The sequence below is a fragment of the Dromiciops gliroides genome, chromosome 2, assembly GCF_019393635.1.
Source record: "Dromiciops gliroides isolate mDroGli1 chromosome 2, mDroGli1.pri, whole genome shotgun sequence".
Classification (NCBI taxonomy): Eukaryota; Metazoa; Chordata; class Mammalia; order Microbiotheria; family Microbiotheriidae; genus Dromiciops; species Dromiciops gliroides.
Window position 1 is genome coordinate 41341386 of NC_057862.1, and position 19337 is coordinate 41360722.

Below are 19337 nucleotides of genomic sequence, written 5' to 3' on the forward strand. Positions count from 1 at the left end.
CTATGAGGTTTTTGTGCCCTAATACATGGTCAGTTTTTTAATATGTTCCATGTACCACTGAGAAAAAGGTATATTCCTTTATATCCCCATTCAATTTTCTCCAGACATCTATCATATCTAACTTTTCTAACATTCTATTTTACCTCTTTAACTTCTTTCTTATTTATTTTGTCACTAGATTTATCTAATTCTGAGAGGGGAAGATTCAGATCCCCCACTAGTATAGTTTTGCTGTCTATTTCCTCTTGTAACTCATTTAACTTCTCCTCTAAGAATTTGGATGCTATATCACTTGGAGCATACATATTTAGCATTGATATTACTTCATTATTTATTGTACCTTTTAGAAAGATGTAGTTTCCTTCCTTATCTCTTTTAATTAGATCTATTTTTGCCTTTGCTTTGTCTGAGATAAGGATTGCTACCCCTGCTTTTTTGACTTCAGCTGAAGCATAATATATTCTGCTCCAACCTTTTACCCATACTCTGTGTTTCTCTCTGCTTCAAATGTGTTTCTTGTAAACAGCATATTGTAGGATTCTGGTTTTTAATCCACTCTGCTATTTGCTTCCATGTTCTGGCAGAGTTCATCCCATTCACATTCACAGTTATTATTACTGTCTATTTCCCTCCATTCTATTTATCCCTTTGTACTTTCCCCTCCTTCTTTCACCCTATTCCTCACCAACGTCTTGCTTCTTACCCCTGCCTCCCCCAATCTGCCCTCCCTTTTATCAGCCCCCCTCCCTTTTCTCCTCTGCTTCTGCCCTCCTTTCTATCAGTGCCCTTCTTTTCCCTTTACCCTTTTACTTCCCTAAAGAATAAGCTAAATTTCTTTATCCAAATGAATGTATATGTAATTCCATCTTTGAACCAAATCTGATGAGAGTAAGGTTGAAAGAATGCTCATCCCTCCCTTCCCCTCTTTCCCTCTATTGTAATAGGCTTTTTGTACCTCTTCATATGATGGAATTAACTCCATTCCACCTCCCCATTCCTCTTCTCCCCATAAACTCCCTGTTTTCACCCCTTAATTTTCTTTATATCATAATATTAAAGACAATGTATATTTATACCCTCTGTGTATATTCCTTCTGTCTGCCCAAATAGATATACAGTTCTCAAGAGTTATAAATATTATCTTCCTGTGTAGGGATGTAAACAGTTTAACGTTATTGGATAACTTTTTCCCCCTGTTGACCTTTTTAAACTTCTCTTGAGTCTTGTATATTAAGATCGAATTTTCTATTCAGTTCCGGTCTTTTCATAAGGAAACTTCGAAAGTCCCCTATTTCATTGAATGTCCATCTTTTCCCCTGAAAGATAATACTCGGTTTTGCTGGGTATTTGATTATTGGTTACAATTCAAGCTCCTCTGCCTTCTGGAATATCATATTCCAAGCCTTGCGATCCTTTAATGTTGAAGCTGTCAGGTCCTGTGCAATCCTGACTGTGGCTCCATGATATTTAAATTGCTTCTTTCTGGCTGCTTGGAGTATTTTCTCCTTCATTTGATAATTCTGGCATTTGGCTACAATATCCCTCAGAGTTTTCCTTTTGGGGTCTCTTTCAGGAGGTGATTGGTGGATTCTTTCAATGACAATTTTATCCTCTGATTCTATGATATCAGGGCAGTTCTCCTTGATAATTTCCGGGAATATGGTGTCTACACTCTTTTTCTGATCATGGCTTTCAGGCAGTCCAATGATTCTCAGATTGTCTCTTCTGGATCTATTTTCCAGGTCTGTTGTCTTTCCAATGAGGTATTTCACATTTTCTTCTTTTTTTTTTTCATTCTTTTGATTCTGTTTAACTGATCCATGGTGTCTCATGGAGTCATTAGCTTCCATCTGTCCAATTCAAAAATTTAAGGCATTGTTTTCTTCAGTAAGCTTTTGCACCTCCTTTTCCATTTGGCCAAATGAATTTTTTAAGGAATCATTTTCTTTAGTCAATCTTTGTGCTTCCTTTTCCAAGCTTCTGATTCTTTTTTTTCCCCGTAATTTTCTTGTGTTGTTTTCATTTCTCTCCCCATTTTTTCTTCTACCTCTCTCAAATGATTTTTTTTTTGTTGTTTTGGTTTTTTGGTGAGGCAATTAGGGTTAAGTGACTTGCCCAGGGTCACACAGCTAGTAAGTGTCAAGTGTCTGAGGCCAGATTTGAACTCAAGTACTCCTGACTCCAGGGCCGGTGCTCTATCCACTGTGCCAACTAGCTGCCCCTCAACTGATTTTTTAAATCCTTTTTGAGCTCTTCCAAGAAGACTTTTTGGTCTTGAAACCAATTTATCTTCCCTCTTGAGGCTTCACATGTAGGCAGTTTGAGAGTATTGTCCTCATCTGAGTTTGTGTTTAGCTCTTCCCTGTTGACACAGAAGCTCTCAATGGCAAGAGCCTTCTTCTGTTTCTTACTCATATTGCAGCTTATTTTTTTAAAGTTGAGGTCTGCTCCTGGGGCCCAAGGATCACTGTTTCAATCTTCTTGTGTTGGAGGATAGGGGCTGTGTAAATGGCTTTCTACTCTGAGGCCTCTATGGCTTGTGGATTTCTCACCACCATGAGATTGTTCCCTGTACTTGCTCCAGGCACTGGGATGGTCAGGCCCAGTTGCTCCTGTCCCGTGGTTGACCCTCCAGGTGGCAGCATGCCCTCTCAACTGGTGCTGGTGGATCTCACAACTGGCCCACTGCGCCACCAGCTTGCTGAGCAAGGATCAAGGGGTCTCAGTTGCTCTGCTGTGGCCAAGAGCTTCCTGCTGACTTGCCCAGCCCCTTCAGTGCTGTGTTGCACTGGGCTGCGCTGCGCTCCCCTTTTGCCAGAGTGAGATCGACCTTTCCTAAAGTCTTCTAAATTATCTCAAGTTGGCAGATTGTCTCTGTCTTTTTGTAGGTTCTGTAGTTTCAGAATCCTTTTAGAGGCTTGATTTAATGTTGTTTTTGAGAGAAACGTGGGAGAGCTCAGGCAACTTCCTGGCTTCTCTCTGCCATCTTGGCTCAGTCTGCAGTACTTTTTTTTTTTTTTTGCAGGGCAATGGGGGTTAAGTGACTTGCCCAGGGTCACACAGCTAGTAAGTGTCAAGTGTCTGAGGCCGGATTTGAACTCAGGTACTCCTGAATCCAGGGCCGGTGCTTTATTCACTGCGCCACCTAGCTGCCCAGTACTTTTTAACTAATACATTAAAATAGGCATTTTGTAGTATGGTGACAAGTTATATTCTACTTCCCATAATCACAGTAAAATAACTAATTTTCAAAATGATGACACTTAGTTATTCCCCCACAAAAAGAAATTTATTTTCAGTATATTCTCTCTTAGGATAGAAGGGGGAGGCAGCATGGTATAATAGAGAGATTATAGGCCTCAGAGATCAGGAAGCCATGTGATTAAAACCTGTATCTAACATTTCCCAACTATGTGACCTTGGGGCTAGATCCTTCATCAGTCTCAGTTTTACATTTGTGAATTGGGGATGGTAATATCTAAAGCAACTACTTCTCAGGGTTGTTTAAATACTTTTTTAAAAGCATTTAAAAATATCATAATAATAAAGAAGGTAATCCATACCCTCCTAATCCTCAAGCTATTAGACTACAGCATTCTTCATCTAACTCCTAGAAAAAGTTTAATTCATCTTACACGCCTCTATCTTTTGTGATCAGACTCCTAATGAATGCTCTCCCCAAGGTTACCAAGAATATCTTAACTGCTAAATCCAATGACCTTTTCTCAGTCCTCATCCTTCTTCAGCTCTGCAGCTTCTGACGTTATTGACCACTCCCTCTGAGATCCAGACAAAAGGATTTTTTAAAAACTATAAGTAGAATGTAACTACTTACATTGACATAGAATAAAAAATAGGTTTATCTAGAAACATTAGATTAACATATTACTGAGGATCAGAAAATCAAGGAAACAACTATGTCAATCATATCCATAGTCTCAAATTCCTCTCACCGGCAGCGAGTCTCATAGAGACTCATGCCAATCTATTATGCACACGATTAAACGAGTCAAGTGCAACCTTTACATTTGGCATGATCTGCCTAGATCTTCCAGCCCAGTCAGGATCACTATGATACTACCAAAATGAGGCCACAGAAAGGAACCGACTTGCTGGCCATATTCTATTTTTGGTAAGGTAAGTACTATTTCGGATGGGATCCACTTAGCTAAGAAGCACATCTGAGTGCCCTATTAGGTCCTAACTTCTTGGCCATGTCAATTGGTAAGTGGACTAGGAAAAATAAAACAGGAAGTATGAAGGCTATGGGAATGCTCCTAATCCACAGTTTGCCAATAGTAGGCCTGTAGTCCTAGAAGTCTGCTAAGATTCCTTCAGCCTGTGTCACCAATGATCAAGAACTGCATCACAATCCTTAAACAAATCTTTCGATATGTCCCTTTCTGAAGGCTAAGTAAAAATCCTATCTTGTTTATTTCTGCTAAATTACATGTGTCTATGTGCTATCTCCCCAACAAGGAACCACTCCTCACTGGCAGGCACCACATCTTATCTATTTCTGCATCATCCTTCTCCCCAGTGCTTAACACGGGACAGGTGCTTAGTCAATATTGACAATGAGTCAAATGATTTACCAGCAAATAAGAGAAGTCTTTGTCACTTCATCTAAGCCTCAGTTTCATCAAGGGTAATAATATGCACACTAACCACTTTATAGGACTGCTGTGAGAAAGCATTTTGTAAATGGTCAAGTACTAGACATATCTGAGTTATTAATATTGTTTCATGGGAACAATTCTAATTACAATGCTTGGCACACAGCAAGTCCTTAACAAATGATATCTCTTTGGGACCTGGCAGGAACAGTAGTGTGGGTCTTGAAATCTACAACTTTGGTAATCAATAGGAACAATTACTTGTCACAAAGTGGGGGAGGGAGGGAAGGATGGGAACATATATACACATACATATATACATATGTAATATATACACACTTATGTAAATATATATACACACACTTAGATGTATAAGTACATATACACTAATGCTTTTACTAGTATAAAAATCACACACTGTGTCCTAGGCCCTAAGAGTGTTTCTCCTCAAATACTCTGACAGTTCTTTTTCTATCCTCTATCACTTGAACAGCAGAATCTTCCAACTGCATTGAATGACAGAGCTCAAACTTTCCTGAAATGAGGCATTAAAACAGATGAAATCTAATCCTGCTGTTATATCAGCACTGCTCAAATTTGTATTTTAAAGCTTGGTCACAGCTCCAATTTTTTATAAATTGCACCTTCAAGAACAATGAGCTGTCTAATCTTATTTTTTTTTGCAAAGCATATGACATTTTATTTCCTTTTTTTTTACATATAAGGTATTTTATTTTTTCTGTTACATGTAAAGATAGTTCTCAACTTTTGTTTATACAAGCTTTCCAATTTCAGATTTTTCTCCCTCCCTCCCCCCTCCCCTAGACAGCAGGTAATCTGATATAGGTTATATCTATATATCATATCCATATACATACAGATAGATATATATACACACAATAACATTAATCCTATTTCTGCATTAATCCTGTTACAAGAGAAAATATCAGAGCAGTGATGCAAAACCTCAAAATAGAAAAAAAAACAACAGCACCCAGAACAAAAGAAATAGTATGGTTCAATCAGCCTCTATACTCCACAGTTCTTTTTTTCCCCCCTGGATTTGGAGATCCTCTTCTGTGCCATTGCATTGGTGAGGAGAGTCTAGTCCATCCCAGTAGGTCAGCACTCAGTGTTGATGATACTGTGCACAGTGTTCTCCTGGTTCTGCTCCTCTCGAGCCATCTAATCTTCCTTTAGAGAGAAGAGAACTCTGGGTAGCAGACAGGGCTTTATGTGGCTGCACGCCCAGCTGAGTGATTCTGGCTAAATGGATCTGGGTCTCAGTCTCCTCATCTGTATGGGGAGGGTTTGACAAATGACCTCTAAGATCCCTTCTGCCTTTAACTCCATGATCCTTTGGTCCAAAATGTGCAGCAGAAAGTCTGAGGCTAAAGTCAAATCAACAAAGTGTGGATAACACAAAAGGGGCTACACACCAAATCTGGGGACAAGATCAGAAAACGTCACCCTCTGAAAGGGAATGTTGTTCATTTGTAATATTGTAATCATTTGTAGCGATGTCATTATTAACAATAACAAACACAGAATAGATGAGATTAGCATGGATGGAAATCAGCCCAGGAAAATATTCCCTCCTAGAGTCAGTTTGTAACTGTGCCTCATCTCTCATCATCTGTAAACTCAAAAGGATCACTGGGTTTGCATCTACCTGACTTGGAATTCCAAGGGGTCAGAGATGTTATCTTAAACTTCACTGTGTTAGATCTCAGCACCCATTACAAGGACTTGTACACAGGAGGTGATTAGTGAATGTAAATGAAGTCAACTGAATCTTAGTTTGATACCTGCTCTGCATGAAGGTAAGGAAACTGTATGTGGACAAAAGGCTGCCACTGTAGGACCAGCAGAGGGAGCACCACACACAGCTGGGGCACAGTGAGGCCTCTCATTTTTTTAGTTGTGAGTAGATAGCCATACTTCATAAGGAAAAACTTTTAAGACTGAACCCTGACCAAAGATCTCCTAGTAGACTGGGGAAGAATCCGATCTTAACCGCCCACATTGTTGAGATGTGGCAGGGCCTGCCTCATCGTTTTGCCTATACTGGATCTTTAGGAAATCACCTATGGGTCAAGATCCCCAAAGCAAATACTCCAACCCCAAGGGCAAGGGCCATATCTTTTTCTTCTTTGAAATCTACTATTATTTGATGCAAACCAGGAATTCAGATATATTTGTGGGTAGAAAGAAGAGAATGGGACAGACCCTTGATAAGTAGGGGATTAAGAAGGTCCAAGAGCTGGGATCCTGAGAACATTTCTGGAGTCACTTGGGGAGATACGAAAATGAAAGGCAATCAATGTCATTATAGCCATTGATTTACAAATGTAAGATTCACAAGGCATCTCCTAACAATCACTCGGTGGAGTGGGTAGTGCAAGGACTATTATTATTTTACAGGTGCAGAAACTGAGCTCAGGGAGATGAAGCGATTTGCCCAAGATCCCACAGATGAACAACAAGGCAAGTTTTCTGCCTTCACTTACAGCACTGTTGCCAGGACACTGGAGGCCATCAGACTTGAGTCAGGAGACCTGAGTTCACACCCACCTCACTCCACCTCTCACAATGTCTACTTGTCTGTAAGATGGGTATAGTACCTGCATTATCTACCTCACTGTGCTGTGAACCTTAAAGTACCGAATAAATGTGAGAAGATGATGCTGATGACACCATGCTTCTCACAGACCCTCTTGTTCTAACCAGTGGAGCCCAGGGCTCCTGGGATCTGAGGTCACAACTGGCTCCTAACTCTTGCTCAAATGGCCCTTTCTCCATCCTTTCCCAGGAGCTCCATTCTGAGGACCAGCCATCCCTTTTAGTCTCCCCCCCCCCCCCGACTCCAGCCCTAGGCAGGAAACTCCTTCTCCCTCCCAGGCCCCTTTTTAGCTCTCCTTTGATGTGTTGCCTTTGCCGTGTCTGTCTTTCTTTCTGCTTGCTTTGCATCCCCCGTGCTTAACAAGGTACCTGGCACATAGAAAGTGCTGAATAAAGGCTTAATGACTGCCAGGATGGCCTTGTGGTGGTGGCTTGTCTTCTCTGAGGGACACTGACTTGAGCCAGTCAGTCTGAGCCTCAAGCACCAGTCTCCTTCAATCAGGAAAGGGGCTTTCCCCTCCCTTCCCTTTGCCAGGGTGGGCTACCACTCAGACTGTACTCTTTTGCTTCCAAATTACATTTTATCAAGTGCATCAAACCCTAGTGCAGCACAGCCCTTAATGAGACACATAGTTATTCAAAAAAATCTGCAAACACACATGGCCTGACTCCAGTCTATCAGCATTATCAGGTGTTACTTCGCACAGAGTCAGCAAATGCTGTTTGAATTAAACTGAGCACAGGAGATGTGTGGTACAGAGTAAATGCTTTAAAAAGGCTTATTAGGGGCAGCTAGGTGGTACAGTGGATAAAGCACTGGTCCTGGATTCAGGAGGATCTGAGTTCAAATCTGGCCTCAGACACTTGACACTAGCTGTGTGACCCTGGGCAAGTCACTTAACCCTAACTGTCCGGCAAAAAAAACCCAACAAACAAATAAGGCTTATTGACTGATTTGATGATGGTGATATTTTTGTTAAGAGCCCTGGACTTAAAGGCATAAAACCTAGGTTTGAGAACAAGTCAGTGAATCTCTCTGAGCCTCCAGTTTCTCCTGTGTAAAATGGGAATAATAAAACTTAGTTTCTAATCACTGTCTCACTGGGGTATTAAAAAGAAAAATGATTTGTAAAACATAAAGTCATAGAAAAAGGTAAGCATGGGCAGCTAGATGGCGCAGTGGATAGAGCACCAACCCTAGAATCAGGAGTACCGGAGTTCAAATCTGGCCTCAGACACTTAACACTCACTAGCTGTATGACCCTGGGCAAGTCACTTAACCCCAACTGCCTCACCAAAAAACCAAAACAAAACAAAAAAACAAAACTGAAAAAGGTAAGCAATTTTCTTTTCTATTTTATGGACACAACTCTGATGAGCTACAGAGCAGGAGTTAAGACTTGGTTTAATAACTGTTATCTATAGGGGTCTTAAAGTCTGAAAAGTATTTTGCATAATTACCCATCTGCACCTCACAGCAATTTGGCAAGACAAGTGTTATAGGTGTCCTTATCCCCATTTTACTGATGCTTCAATGTTCAGTGACTTGCACATGGTCACAAAGCAAGTAAATCTCAAGAGAAACTATGTGAATCACTCTGTCCTACACCTTCCTGATTCCAGGTCAGTTCTTTCCCCACTACTCTTTCTCATGGGGAGGAGGGAGGCAGGTTTAAGTAGGCCTTGAAGGAATGAAACAAACTTGCCCTTGGGTGTTAAGGAGCCCAAAGGAGCCAAGAGGACAGCAGTACTGTACTGGGGACAGTACCTCTGCCTCACAGGGACATTTTAAGAGTAGTGCTTTCTAAACTGTAATGTTAATATAGAAACAGGGGCTAGCTAGTCTTTTCTTTTTATCGACATGACTGAAATGAGCTGTACTGGGGAAATTAACTGTGATGCAGGGGAAGGAAGAGAAAATTTTGAAACAGGCCTGAAATAGGCTTGCCTTGGACTTTGGACAGCCCAAGGGCAGCAAGGAAGGCAATGAGTGAGAACAAGAGAGTACAGGGGGAATAAATGTAGAAAACAGGACTCTTTTCTTTTCCTCCCCCTCCCAGAAACCAGATGGGAAGATCAGACTGTCATGGAAAAAAGGAGGGGAGCCCAAGCCTTCTCCAATCTCCCGGGAGGGTTGTCATCTCAGACCCATTTCTCTAACATGAGAACATGAGCTTCCCAAAAAACCTGACACGTGGCTCTCTGAAGTTGGGAGGAGAGAGCAACCAAGCTCCCTTCTTCTGCCAAAGAAGTTCAGTTCTCCAGTTCACCCTTTCCTGTTCTGCCCCCACAGCAGTCCAGAAAGCTACAAAGGATCCTGAGGAATGATTTTCAGGGAAGTGTCCAAAGGCTCACCTGCATGTGGCAAGCAAAGAAGTCCTGGGGGGAGGGGGGGAGGGGCAGCTAGGTGGCACAGTGGATAAAGCACCGGCCCTGGATTCAGGAGGACCTGAGTTCAAATCCAGCCTCAGACACTTGACACTTACTAGCTGTGTGACCCTGGGCAAGTCACTTAGCCCCCATTGCCCCGCCAAAAAAACAAAAAAAAACAACAAAGAAGTCCTGGGCATGGATGCCCCTCGGAGGGAACGCTGCCTGGGAAACAGCCCTGTGGCGTGTTCTTACTGCCTCCTCACCTCGGCCTGTGAGATCCCCGTCTGCTTCAAAGCTCTGATCGAAGGCCACCGCTTTATGAAGACTTTCCCAACTCCCTCTCCACTCAATTTATTTCATATTTACTGAGTATACAGTTAGCATTACTTCTATATGAACAAGCTGTTTACCCAGAAGGAATCTCAGAGGTCTGGGATGGTTTCATTTTTGTGTCTGTGTCCCCAGAGCGTGGCACAGGGGTTGGCACACAGTAGGCACTTAATAGCGCTTAGTAGTGTGCTTAAGCAGGCGTCCCTGTATGAGCTGGAGGGTCACAGGGGCAGTCACAGCAGCCGAGATTTAGCCCTGGGAAAGACCTTAGAGGTTGTCAAGCCCAACCTGCTCACTTGAATGAGCAAACAGCCCCAGAGAAGAGACTTGCCCAGGGCCACAGGGCAGTAATTGTCTGGGACAGAACCTGAGCTTAGCTCTTCTGGACTCTAGATGATTTCAGAGAAGTTTAGGGGCTAAAGTAGGGGAAGGCACAACGATGGCAGTCACAGAACTACTTCGGGGCGCCCCTCATCTGTACAGCAAATCCATTCTGAAGCGCCCCTAAAACAGGCCTGCCCTGGTCTACCAAGAGAAAACACGAGAGCATGGGAAAAACAGGTGTAGAGAACAGGACTCTCTTCTTTCCCCTCCCTCCCAGAAATCAGAGGGGAAGATCAGACTGTCATGGAAAAAAGGAGGGGGTTTCCTAGGCATTAGCTCAATTTATCTGGAGGTGAGATGCAGAAACTCAAGCACAGGGAAGAAAAAGGAAACTGCCTGGAGGGGTACACAAATTCACATCCATGGTAAAAAAAATGAAAATGAGAGGACAGCTAGGTAGCCTGGTGGACAGAGCATTAGCCTGGAGTCAAAGGGCCTAGGTTCAAATTTGGCCTCAGACATTTACTAGCTGTGTAGCCCTGGACAAGTCACTTAACCCTGATTGTACTGTACTGTACTGGTACCATCCACACTAGCAAGTGGTTGTACTTGCCAGGAGGAGACAATAGGATACGACGCCTCTGCATCTGGGCTATCAAGTTCACATCTTGCACGTTCGGCTTTTCTTTTGCCTTCTGAGATGCACGCAGGTCTCCCCATTTGGAAGAAGCCTTTGCTTGCTCCCAGACTGCTACTCTTCCCTGAGGCAGCCATCGACTGCTCAGGAGTGTTGCATCTCTTCTCTGGCCACTCCCTCCTCAAGCGCCTGAAGTCATTTGCTCATTTCACAGGTGAGGACACAGGAACAGAGGACTGGAATCCGGCTTCTGACTCTGTTACACCATATTGTGCCTCAGACAGAACTGGGGAATTCAGGAGTTCAGCAAGTCTGTCATACCCAGTCCTAGGGGATCAGGACACTAACGTTCCAGCAGCTCATTCGAAACTCCAGCACAGTTTTATTAGGAGAGGACACTAGTTCTCAAAAGGCATGCCACAGCATACTAGTAGGCCCTGAGTTCTCCTAGGTGTGCCAGGACGTTCCGCTTTTCACATACCCGCCTAATCTTTTAAAGTTCTAAACTAACCACTTCGGTCTCCACCATAAATCTAGTTCCTTTTGAGCTTACAATTAATGTTATAAATCATCAGTGCCCAAATGAAACAAAATGTCTTCTTGAATTGCAGTGGTGCAAACATTATCTAATCCAACGTGTCATCTCACCTCCCACCTTCTCTCCATGTGTTGAGACTTCTACATTCCCCACCCCCCACTCTCCCCAATGCAGTTTGCTTCCTACTCCTCCAGACGGCATTAGGAAGGTCACAACAGCAGCAGAGCCACCTCTTCCCCTGCAAATTCAGGGAAAATAAAGAAAGAAGGTGGGAAGAGGGGAGAGGAGGTGAGAGGAGGGGAAGGGAAGGCAGAAGAACCCCGAGGCCTGGCTAATGGGTCAAAAGACCCAACTGCCTAGGAACTCGTTTGTATTGCTAACTCCAACTTTCAGTTTACCAACTCCTCCTGGCAAAGAGTACTGGGCTGTGAACAAAAACCGTGTAAGAACCAGTGACGCAGGATCGGAATCTTTAGAGCTTGAAGGGGGCTGAGAGCTCATTTAAATCTAGGTTCTTGATTTGACAAATGATGAAACTGAGGATGAGGAGGACACAGCAGCGCAAGGCCATACCGGAGCGCCTCAGGATTAAGACCCCAAAGCTGAGCCTCTAAATCCCACTACGCCACTCCAATGCTGGTAAAAGTAGGTGCCCGGCATCAGCACCACCCAGGACCTGGCTCTTCTGACTTGGGAGAAGCTTACTGTCTTAGCTGGAGGCAGAACTAACCCTGCCCTAAGTCACTGCACCAGGGCTGAGGCCACGGGAGGGCATGGCACATGTAGGAAGCTCAAAGCCTTCACAAATTGCATAATTCCTGCTCTTGTAACTACTCTCATTCTTCATCACCGGTCCCAGGAAAATGAGACTAACCTTGGCTCATCTTAGACATAACAGCTAGAAGCTTCCTTCCTCTAGAACCTACTGCCATATGTTTTGGAAGTATTCCATCTTGGGCTTGGACAAGCAGCAGGCCTCAGCTCTCTGTAACAACAGAAAACCTAAATCCGAGGACCCTTAAAGAACCAGAGTCTCAGATGCCAAGTCTAAGATGTTGGACACAATGTTCCAAGAGGAGCCAAGTACTTGCTTCTTGTGAAGAGTATTTTCTGGCTATGCATATTCCCTGACATCCTACAATGAAGCAAAAGAGATGAAACTTCAGTCTGAGTTTCCTTGGGCCACTTACCTACCAACCCTAAAACCTGCTCTGATCTCCTGGCTGCCCAACCCTTTCTTTCCTGGTGTTTAGAAGAACAAATTGAGGCTGCCCTGTGGGGTCAAAGGGCTTGGGATGGGAACCAGTCACCTGGTCCTGTCCACACTGGCAAGCTCCATTCTTCTTCTCCAATTGCTTAGATTCAGAGCCGTTTAGCAAAGTGAAAGCTCTTCCCCTTTCCATCTTCTTGTACTCCTCTCTTGCCCAACACCATTAAGAGAACTGAGGCATATTCCTCGCTCCTCCCTTACTGCCTTCTCAAGATGTTCTCTCTGCCACTATCATCAGCAACCCCTTTGCAATTGAGGTTCACTCCGATCTGCCTAGACCCTTGCTGTAGGAATCTGTCAATCTGCACATCATTCTCCCTTCTTTTGTTAGTGCAGCTCCTGGGCTTCAGTCTTTCTCTGAATCATACCCGATTCCTGACCTTATATTTGGGGACGTCAATGTCCCCTCCAACAGGCTTCCCAGTCACCAACCTCATCATTCTCTTGACTCACATCACCAATTCTGTCACCCACAAGGATGGGCCCAGGACTTACCTTACGTCATCCCAAACTCTGAAATTCTTCTCTTTGAGCATACCTACAATTTCTCCCCTCTCTCCCATTGCCTACCTCACTTCTTCCTAAAATCCAATGAAGACTTTATCATCACTGATGCCTTCGGTCCTTCTGCCCACCCCTCCCTGTTCAGCTCTGGCCTCACATATCTCTCTTCATAGTTCTGACCATATAGTAAACCAATGTGACAGACTACACACTACGGAACTGCTTGCCCCTTTGTCCTATTGTCACACACACTGCCAAATAGCAAACCTCTCACCACCCAACTTTTTTGGCTCTACTTTTCATGGAACTGAAGGTAACTTTGGAAGTGAAGATCAGATCAACTACAAATCTTAACTGGGCCTTGTCCACTACACAGTGACCCTTTTAGTTTTTCACAGTAGCTTTTCCTAACCTCTTCTCTCCTCAAACCTCCCTCCCTCTCTCCTCTCAGTAGACAATCTGCTTCTTACTTCATTAAGGAAATTGAAGTCATCTGTTATGAGCTCCCTTTTATTAGCCCTACTCTACACTTCAAATTCCCTCTATTTCATTTCCTTTTCCCCCAACCTTGACTACTTAGCTACAATCTCTGAAAAGGTAAACCTTCTTGACAAAGCCAACCCCTTCCAGCATCCTTAAGTTAATTCAATTTAAGAGCAAGGAACACTTCTGAGACTTTGGGCTAGCTGCTAGGGATACAGAGACAAAATGAAAAACCATTCCTGCCCTCAAAGGCCATAAACTCTACTGGGAGATACAACCTTTACAGCTGAGCAAACAAAGTGTCCCCAATCCCTTTCTCTTTCTTCTAGCAGCTTATCCCTTCAATTTCTCCTTATCTCCTGGATACTTTCCTGCCACTTAGGTCTCCTCAATCTCTTAAACACCCTTCATTTGACCCTAACATCCCTTCATGCTACTGTCTGATAGTTTTTCCCTTTTGCAGCCAAATTCCTAGAAAAAACTGTCTATGCTAACTATTTCCTCACCTCCTACTCACTGTTCAAACCCTTGAAATGGGGCCTCCTATCTCACCACCTCTATCAATAAGTCAATCAACAAACATTTATTTAACACCTACTCTGAGCCAGGCACTGAGATGTTAAAAAAAGAGAAAAGAATAAAACAATCTCTGCTTTCAAGGAACCTGCATTATACACAGGAAACAAATACTACAGAATTAATATAAAGAGAATAAATATGATGGAGCTTGGGAGGGAGGGTATTAGCAGTTGGGGGAATCAAAAAAGTCTGTGTGTAGAAGGCAGTACAGAAACTGTCTTGAAAAAAGAGAAGGACTCATAAAGGGGAGTGAGGAGCAAGCAAATTCCAGACACTCGCAGTGGTGGTGGTGGTGGTGGTTGTTGAGCTGTTTCAGTCACGTCTGACTCTTCAGGACCCCATTTAGGGTTCTCTTGGCAGGGATACTGGAGTGATTTGCCATCTCCTCCATCTCATGTGATGAATAAGGAAACTGAGGCAATGGGATTAAGCAACTTGCCCAGGGTCACACAACTACTAAGTGTCTGAGGTCAGATTTAAACTTGGGAAGAGGAGTCTTCTTGATTCTAGGTCTGATACTCAACCCACTTCGCAACCTTGCTGTCCCTGGGGGACAATGCAAAGGCGTCAAGATCCAAGACAGAGTGGCACATGTCAGGAGCAGAGAGAAGGTCGTCTGAGAAAGGGAGAAGCGCACAATGAGCCTGGAATGCTAGGCTGGGGCCAGGCTGTGAACCTAAACAAAGGCATTTCTCTTTTATCCTACAGGCTTGAGACGGCTTCCTCCAAAAATCCCAACAATCTCTTCACTCATCCAAAGGCCTTTTCTCAGCCTAACATGCTGCCACTTCTGACCCTGCTGGCCTGCCCCTCTCTGGATACTCAGCACTCCCCAACTTCCCTGGCCCTGCTCTTGTCTGTCTCTCTGGCCAGTCTGTTCACTCTCTCGCTTGCTTTATCTGTGTGCCTACGACTTCACACAGTCCAAGAGTTTAACGAATGCTTTCCCTCTCTCTCTACTCCATCTCCACATCTCTCACAGCCATGCTCTTTTCTATACTTCTGTGTTGGACCCTTCTTTCTTGCCTGGACCACTGCAGTGGCCTCGTAAGTGGACTCTGTCTCTGACCTATCCACTGCCTAAATAACTTTCCATGAAGCCTGGGGCTGACCCTCTCACTTCCCGGTTCCAAGCTCTTCAGCGCTGCTTGATCTCCTCTAGGAGAAAATGCAACCCTGAAGGCCTCCAGACTGGTGCCACACTGCCTCTGCAGATTTCCTTCTCTCCTTCATTACTCTATGTGCCCATAACACTGGGCAACCAGCTCTTCTTTAGCCTGGCTCTTCATCCCTCATCTCCAGGCCCTCACAAAGGATGCCCGCCCACCCCCCGCCATGCACAGAGGGTACTCTCTGCTTACCCCGCTCTGTGAAAATGCTCATCTCGGCCTTATCCTCAAATTCTTTCCTGATACCCCCAATGGCGAGTGCTTGCCCTCCTTAAGTAGGTTATACTTGGTTATCTGTGTGCATGCTGTATCCTCCCAGGAGAAAGGAAGGTCCTTGAAAACAGGGATTGTTTTAAGTCTGCGTCTTTATAAGCCAAGCATTTAACCCAATTAATATGTGCTCAATAAATGCTGACTTAACTACTAAGCTCTATCAAAAATACTCTGAGTGAGGTTGTGCCAAAATGACAACCTTTTCTCGACAGCAGCAAGCAAGTAAACACAGCTTTCACAACAAAAATGGGGACAAGGTGCTTTTAAAAGGAACAAGGATTAGAACGAATGGAGTTGTTTGCCTCACACATACAATATTAACTTACTATCAAATGTAGTGATTACCAAACTATCCCTAGCTTTAAGCTGAAACTTTAAGTGGTCCTAACAGAAATCATAGCAACAAGATTCTGAAGTGCCTGAAGCATCAATTCTACTTTCTACTTCACTTAATTGGTATCACCAAATAGAAAATGCTCTCTGCACACAGAGAGCATTTGTGAATGTTATCTAAAGTTCTGTTCACAAAGACCCAGCAGAAGCCAGAATAGAGGGTACTGCCAACCAATTTTCCCTTGCAGAACAGGGAACCTAGAGGGCACTAGCTCTTCAAGCCCCAACTCCCCCTCCCATCTCATCTGTAAAACCCCCAAAGAAAACGAGCCATATCCATATAGTCCATTCCATCTCAAGACAACCCCTATGTGAAGTTACCTGAAATTCTGCTGCACTGTTGCGCAGTTGGTTCACGTTGGGTAATGACCCTCCATGGTACTGGTTTCGAGACTGTGTGAGGCGTATTTGTTGAAGCTTCTGAAACTGAACCTGGAAACAAAAATTTCAAAGATGTTCAGAGAGGGCAGCAAAGTGCCAACAGAAACAAAAAGGCAGGGCCAGGTCATCCTTCCCTGGGCTTGAGCACGCATACCAGGGCTCCCAGGGCTAGCAGAGGACCCCAAGGGTAGCATGATCAAAGCCTGGCTCCAAAAAAAACTTCCATAATTCACGTTAAAAAGGACTTTGGGTCTAGTTCAGTCGAGGGCTGAACAGGAACCCTGCCCTACACCATCCCTCCCAGGGTCTCACCTCGCCCACCTTGAACACCTCCAGAGCCAGGAAACTCCCTGTCTCTGAAGGCAGCTGGTTCTATTTTTTTTTTTCAAAAGCTCAAAATGTTGTCTTTAGAGTAAAGAATTTACACCTGCTTCCCTGGAGCTTCCATTTATTTCTCTTAACTTCTGCCCTGTGGGCCCAAGCAGAATAAGTCGAATCCCTCTTTCACATGACAATCCTTCCAATACTTGAAGACAGTTATCTGGACTCAAGTCTCTTCCATGCTAAATATCCCCTTTGGTTCGCCCTCATGTATCGAAGTCTCCAGTTCCTTCCCCATCTTGATGGTTCTTCTTGAGTATGGCCCACCTACCCAAAGTGAGGGCTTGAAAACTGAACCCTGTGTTTCCTATGTGTCCTACTCAGGGCAGAGAACAGCAGAGCTACTACTTCCTTCAGTTTGGCCACCAACACTCCCTTAACACAGCCTCAGGTTGTGTTAGCTATTTTGGCTGACTTGTCACCTCCCGTACTGAGTCTAACAATAACAACCAGCACTTGAGAGCATTTTAATGTTTGCAAAGTATCTCATCACTGTTACTTCCCTTGATCTTCAAAACAACCCTGGCAGATAGGTGATATCATTATCCCTATTTTAAATATAAGGAACCTGGGGAGTACAAAGGATGTTATGGTAACTCACCCAGAGTCATAGAGCTAGGAAGTATCTGGGGCAGGAGGTCAGCTCAAGTCTTCCTGACTGCTAGTCCAATGCTCTAGCACCTAGCTGCCTCTAGATAGGATCCTAGGTTCTAGAACAAGAGAGGTCCTTGGAGGTTATCTAATTCAAATGCCTAATTTTACTGACAAATAAACTAAGATCCAGATAAGTTATGTGACTTGACCAAGTGGCAAAGCAAAGATTTGAACCTAGGTCCTCCAAATGTAGTTCTAGTACTCAGAACTGGTGTTCATCCCTTTCCCATCTCATACCTGTGCTGCTGATTAGGAACCGAAGAGGAAGACCTTACATTTGTCTCTACTAAATTTCACTTCGTAGACAGAACCCAATGAGACCTTTTTAGATCCTACCTGGTATTTAACATTTAGCTATTCCTCCCAGTTTTCTGTCATGTGCAGTTTGATGTCTGTCATTCAGGACTACCAAGATGGCTCAGAAGCACACTCCTCGAGGACTCCTTTCATGTGGACAGCTCTTCTTTGGGGCTGGTCACTCAATCTCTTCCAAAGCCACCTAGATATACCATTATCTGGTCTACATCTCTCCATTTTGTCCGCAAAGATAAAATGAGACTTTTTCAAAAGCTTTGCTGAAATCTAGGTGTAAACCATGTCTATAGTATCCCTCCAATCTACCAGTCTAATAATCTGCCAGAAAAGGAAATGCTTTGTCTGGCATGATCTACTCTTGATGAACCAAATACTAGCTCTTAATGGCTACTGTCTTTCTCTCTAACTGTACTCAACACTCCTCTGATAAGAGTTTCCACTTTAAGGCCAGAGGCACTCAAGACAACATGGAAACCAAAACGTGAGTCTCTCCCTCAGTCGCCCTTCTCTTCCACCTTCACTGTTGATGTAGTCCACAGAAGGTTCACAGGGCAGAGTAGGGAGAGATCAGAGATCCTTGGCAACACTCACAAGAGCCAGGGCCAGGAGAAAAATGGCAGAGAAGTACAATGACCACGCTTTGCTCTGTCCCCATTGAGACAGCTCTGGTAATTTTCTAGAAGGGAAGACTCCTGATCATCTTGTTAATTAATTCAACTAAAGTCAATGGAAGGAAAAAAAATAAAAATTTTTTAAATTAAAAAAAAAAATAAAGTCAATGAAGGGGGAAGAGAATGATAGGGTTCTATGGTCTCAGTATACATCAAGGTGGGGATTTTCACTGTGGAAAATGTCTCAAAATTCAAAGCCCTCAGATCTACTACAATGATCACAACCTTCAAGTTTCCGGTGAGCCTCTTTTCTGCTTTTTGATCAGTGGCTCTATTTTTGGAACGTGCCTGCCTATATTCTCAATGTCTGTGGTTAGGCACTCCAGTAGGCAGGCACTTCTTGATTCCATTTCTCAGCAGACGACACACTCACTTCTGCAAACTCTAAAGCAGTCCTGACCTGTCCCATCCAGTCTATAAAAGAAGGAATTTGTGTTCCGACAGCTGATAAGCATTGTTTGCCATTCACCTTAGCTTTCATAATTCAACAGATCCAAAATTTTCTTTGTGAAGACTTAGTCACTTAGCCAGAGAGACTTAGTCTAACCCTAACAAGCCAGATTTTCAATCTTCTTTACTTCTTCCCCCACATCTATTCACATTTTCTCCCTCAGTGGCTACATTATTGTCTTAAAAAAACAAACAAACAAAAAACATGTGGTTGGGTGGCATTAGCAAAGGGCCTATCAGCTAACAATCAACAGCATTTACCAAGCCTTGAACTAGGCTTTGAGGACATAAATGTGAGACAGTCTCTACCTTCAAAGAGCTTCCATTCTCTTTAGAGTCACAGATGAATTGGCACAAGACATATACTAAAATCA

At 43.6% G+C, this 19337-nt stretch overlaps 1 protein-coding gene across 1 annotated transcript in view; it reads right to left on the bottom strand.

Annotated features, from left to right (window-relative positions):
- Positions 1-19337, bottom strand: part of CRTC3 (CREB regulated transcription coactivator 3) — a 97605-nt gene that overhangs the window by 72120 nt on the left and 6148 nt on the right. Inside the window, exon 2 of the mRNA XM_043984312.1 lies at positions 16433-16543. Coding sequence (XP_043840247.1) covers positions 16433-16543 — 111 coding nt within the window. The remainder of the gene's footprint in view (positions 1-16432; positions 16544-19337) is intronic.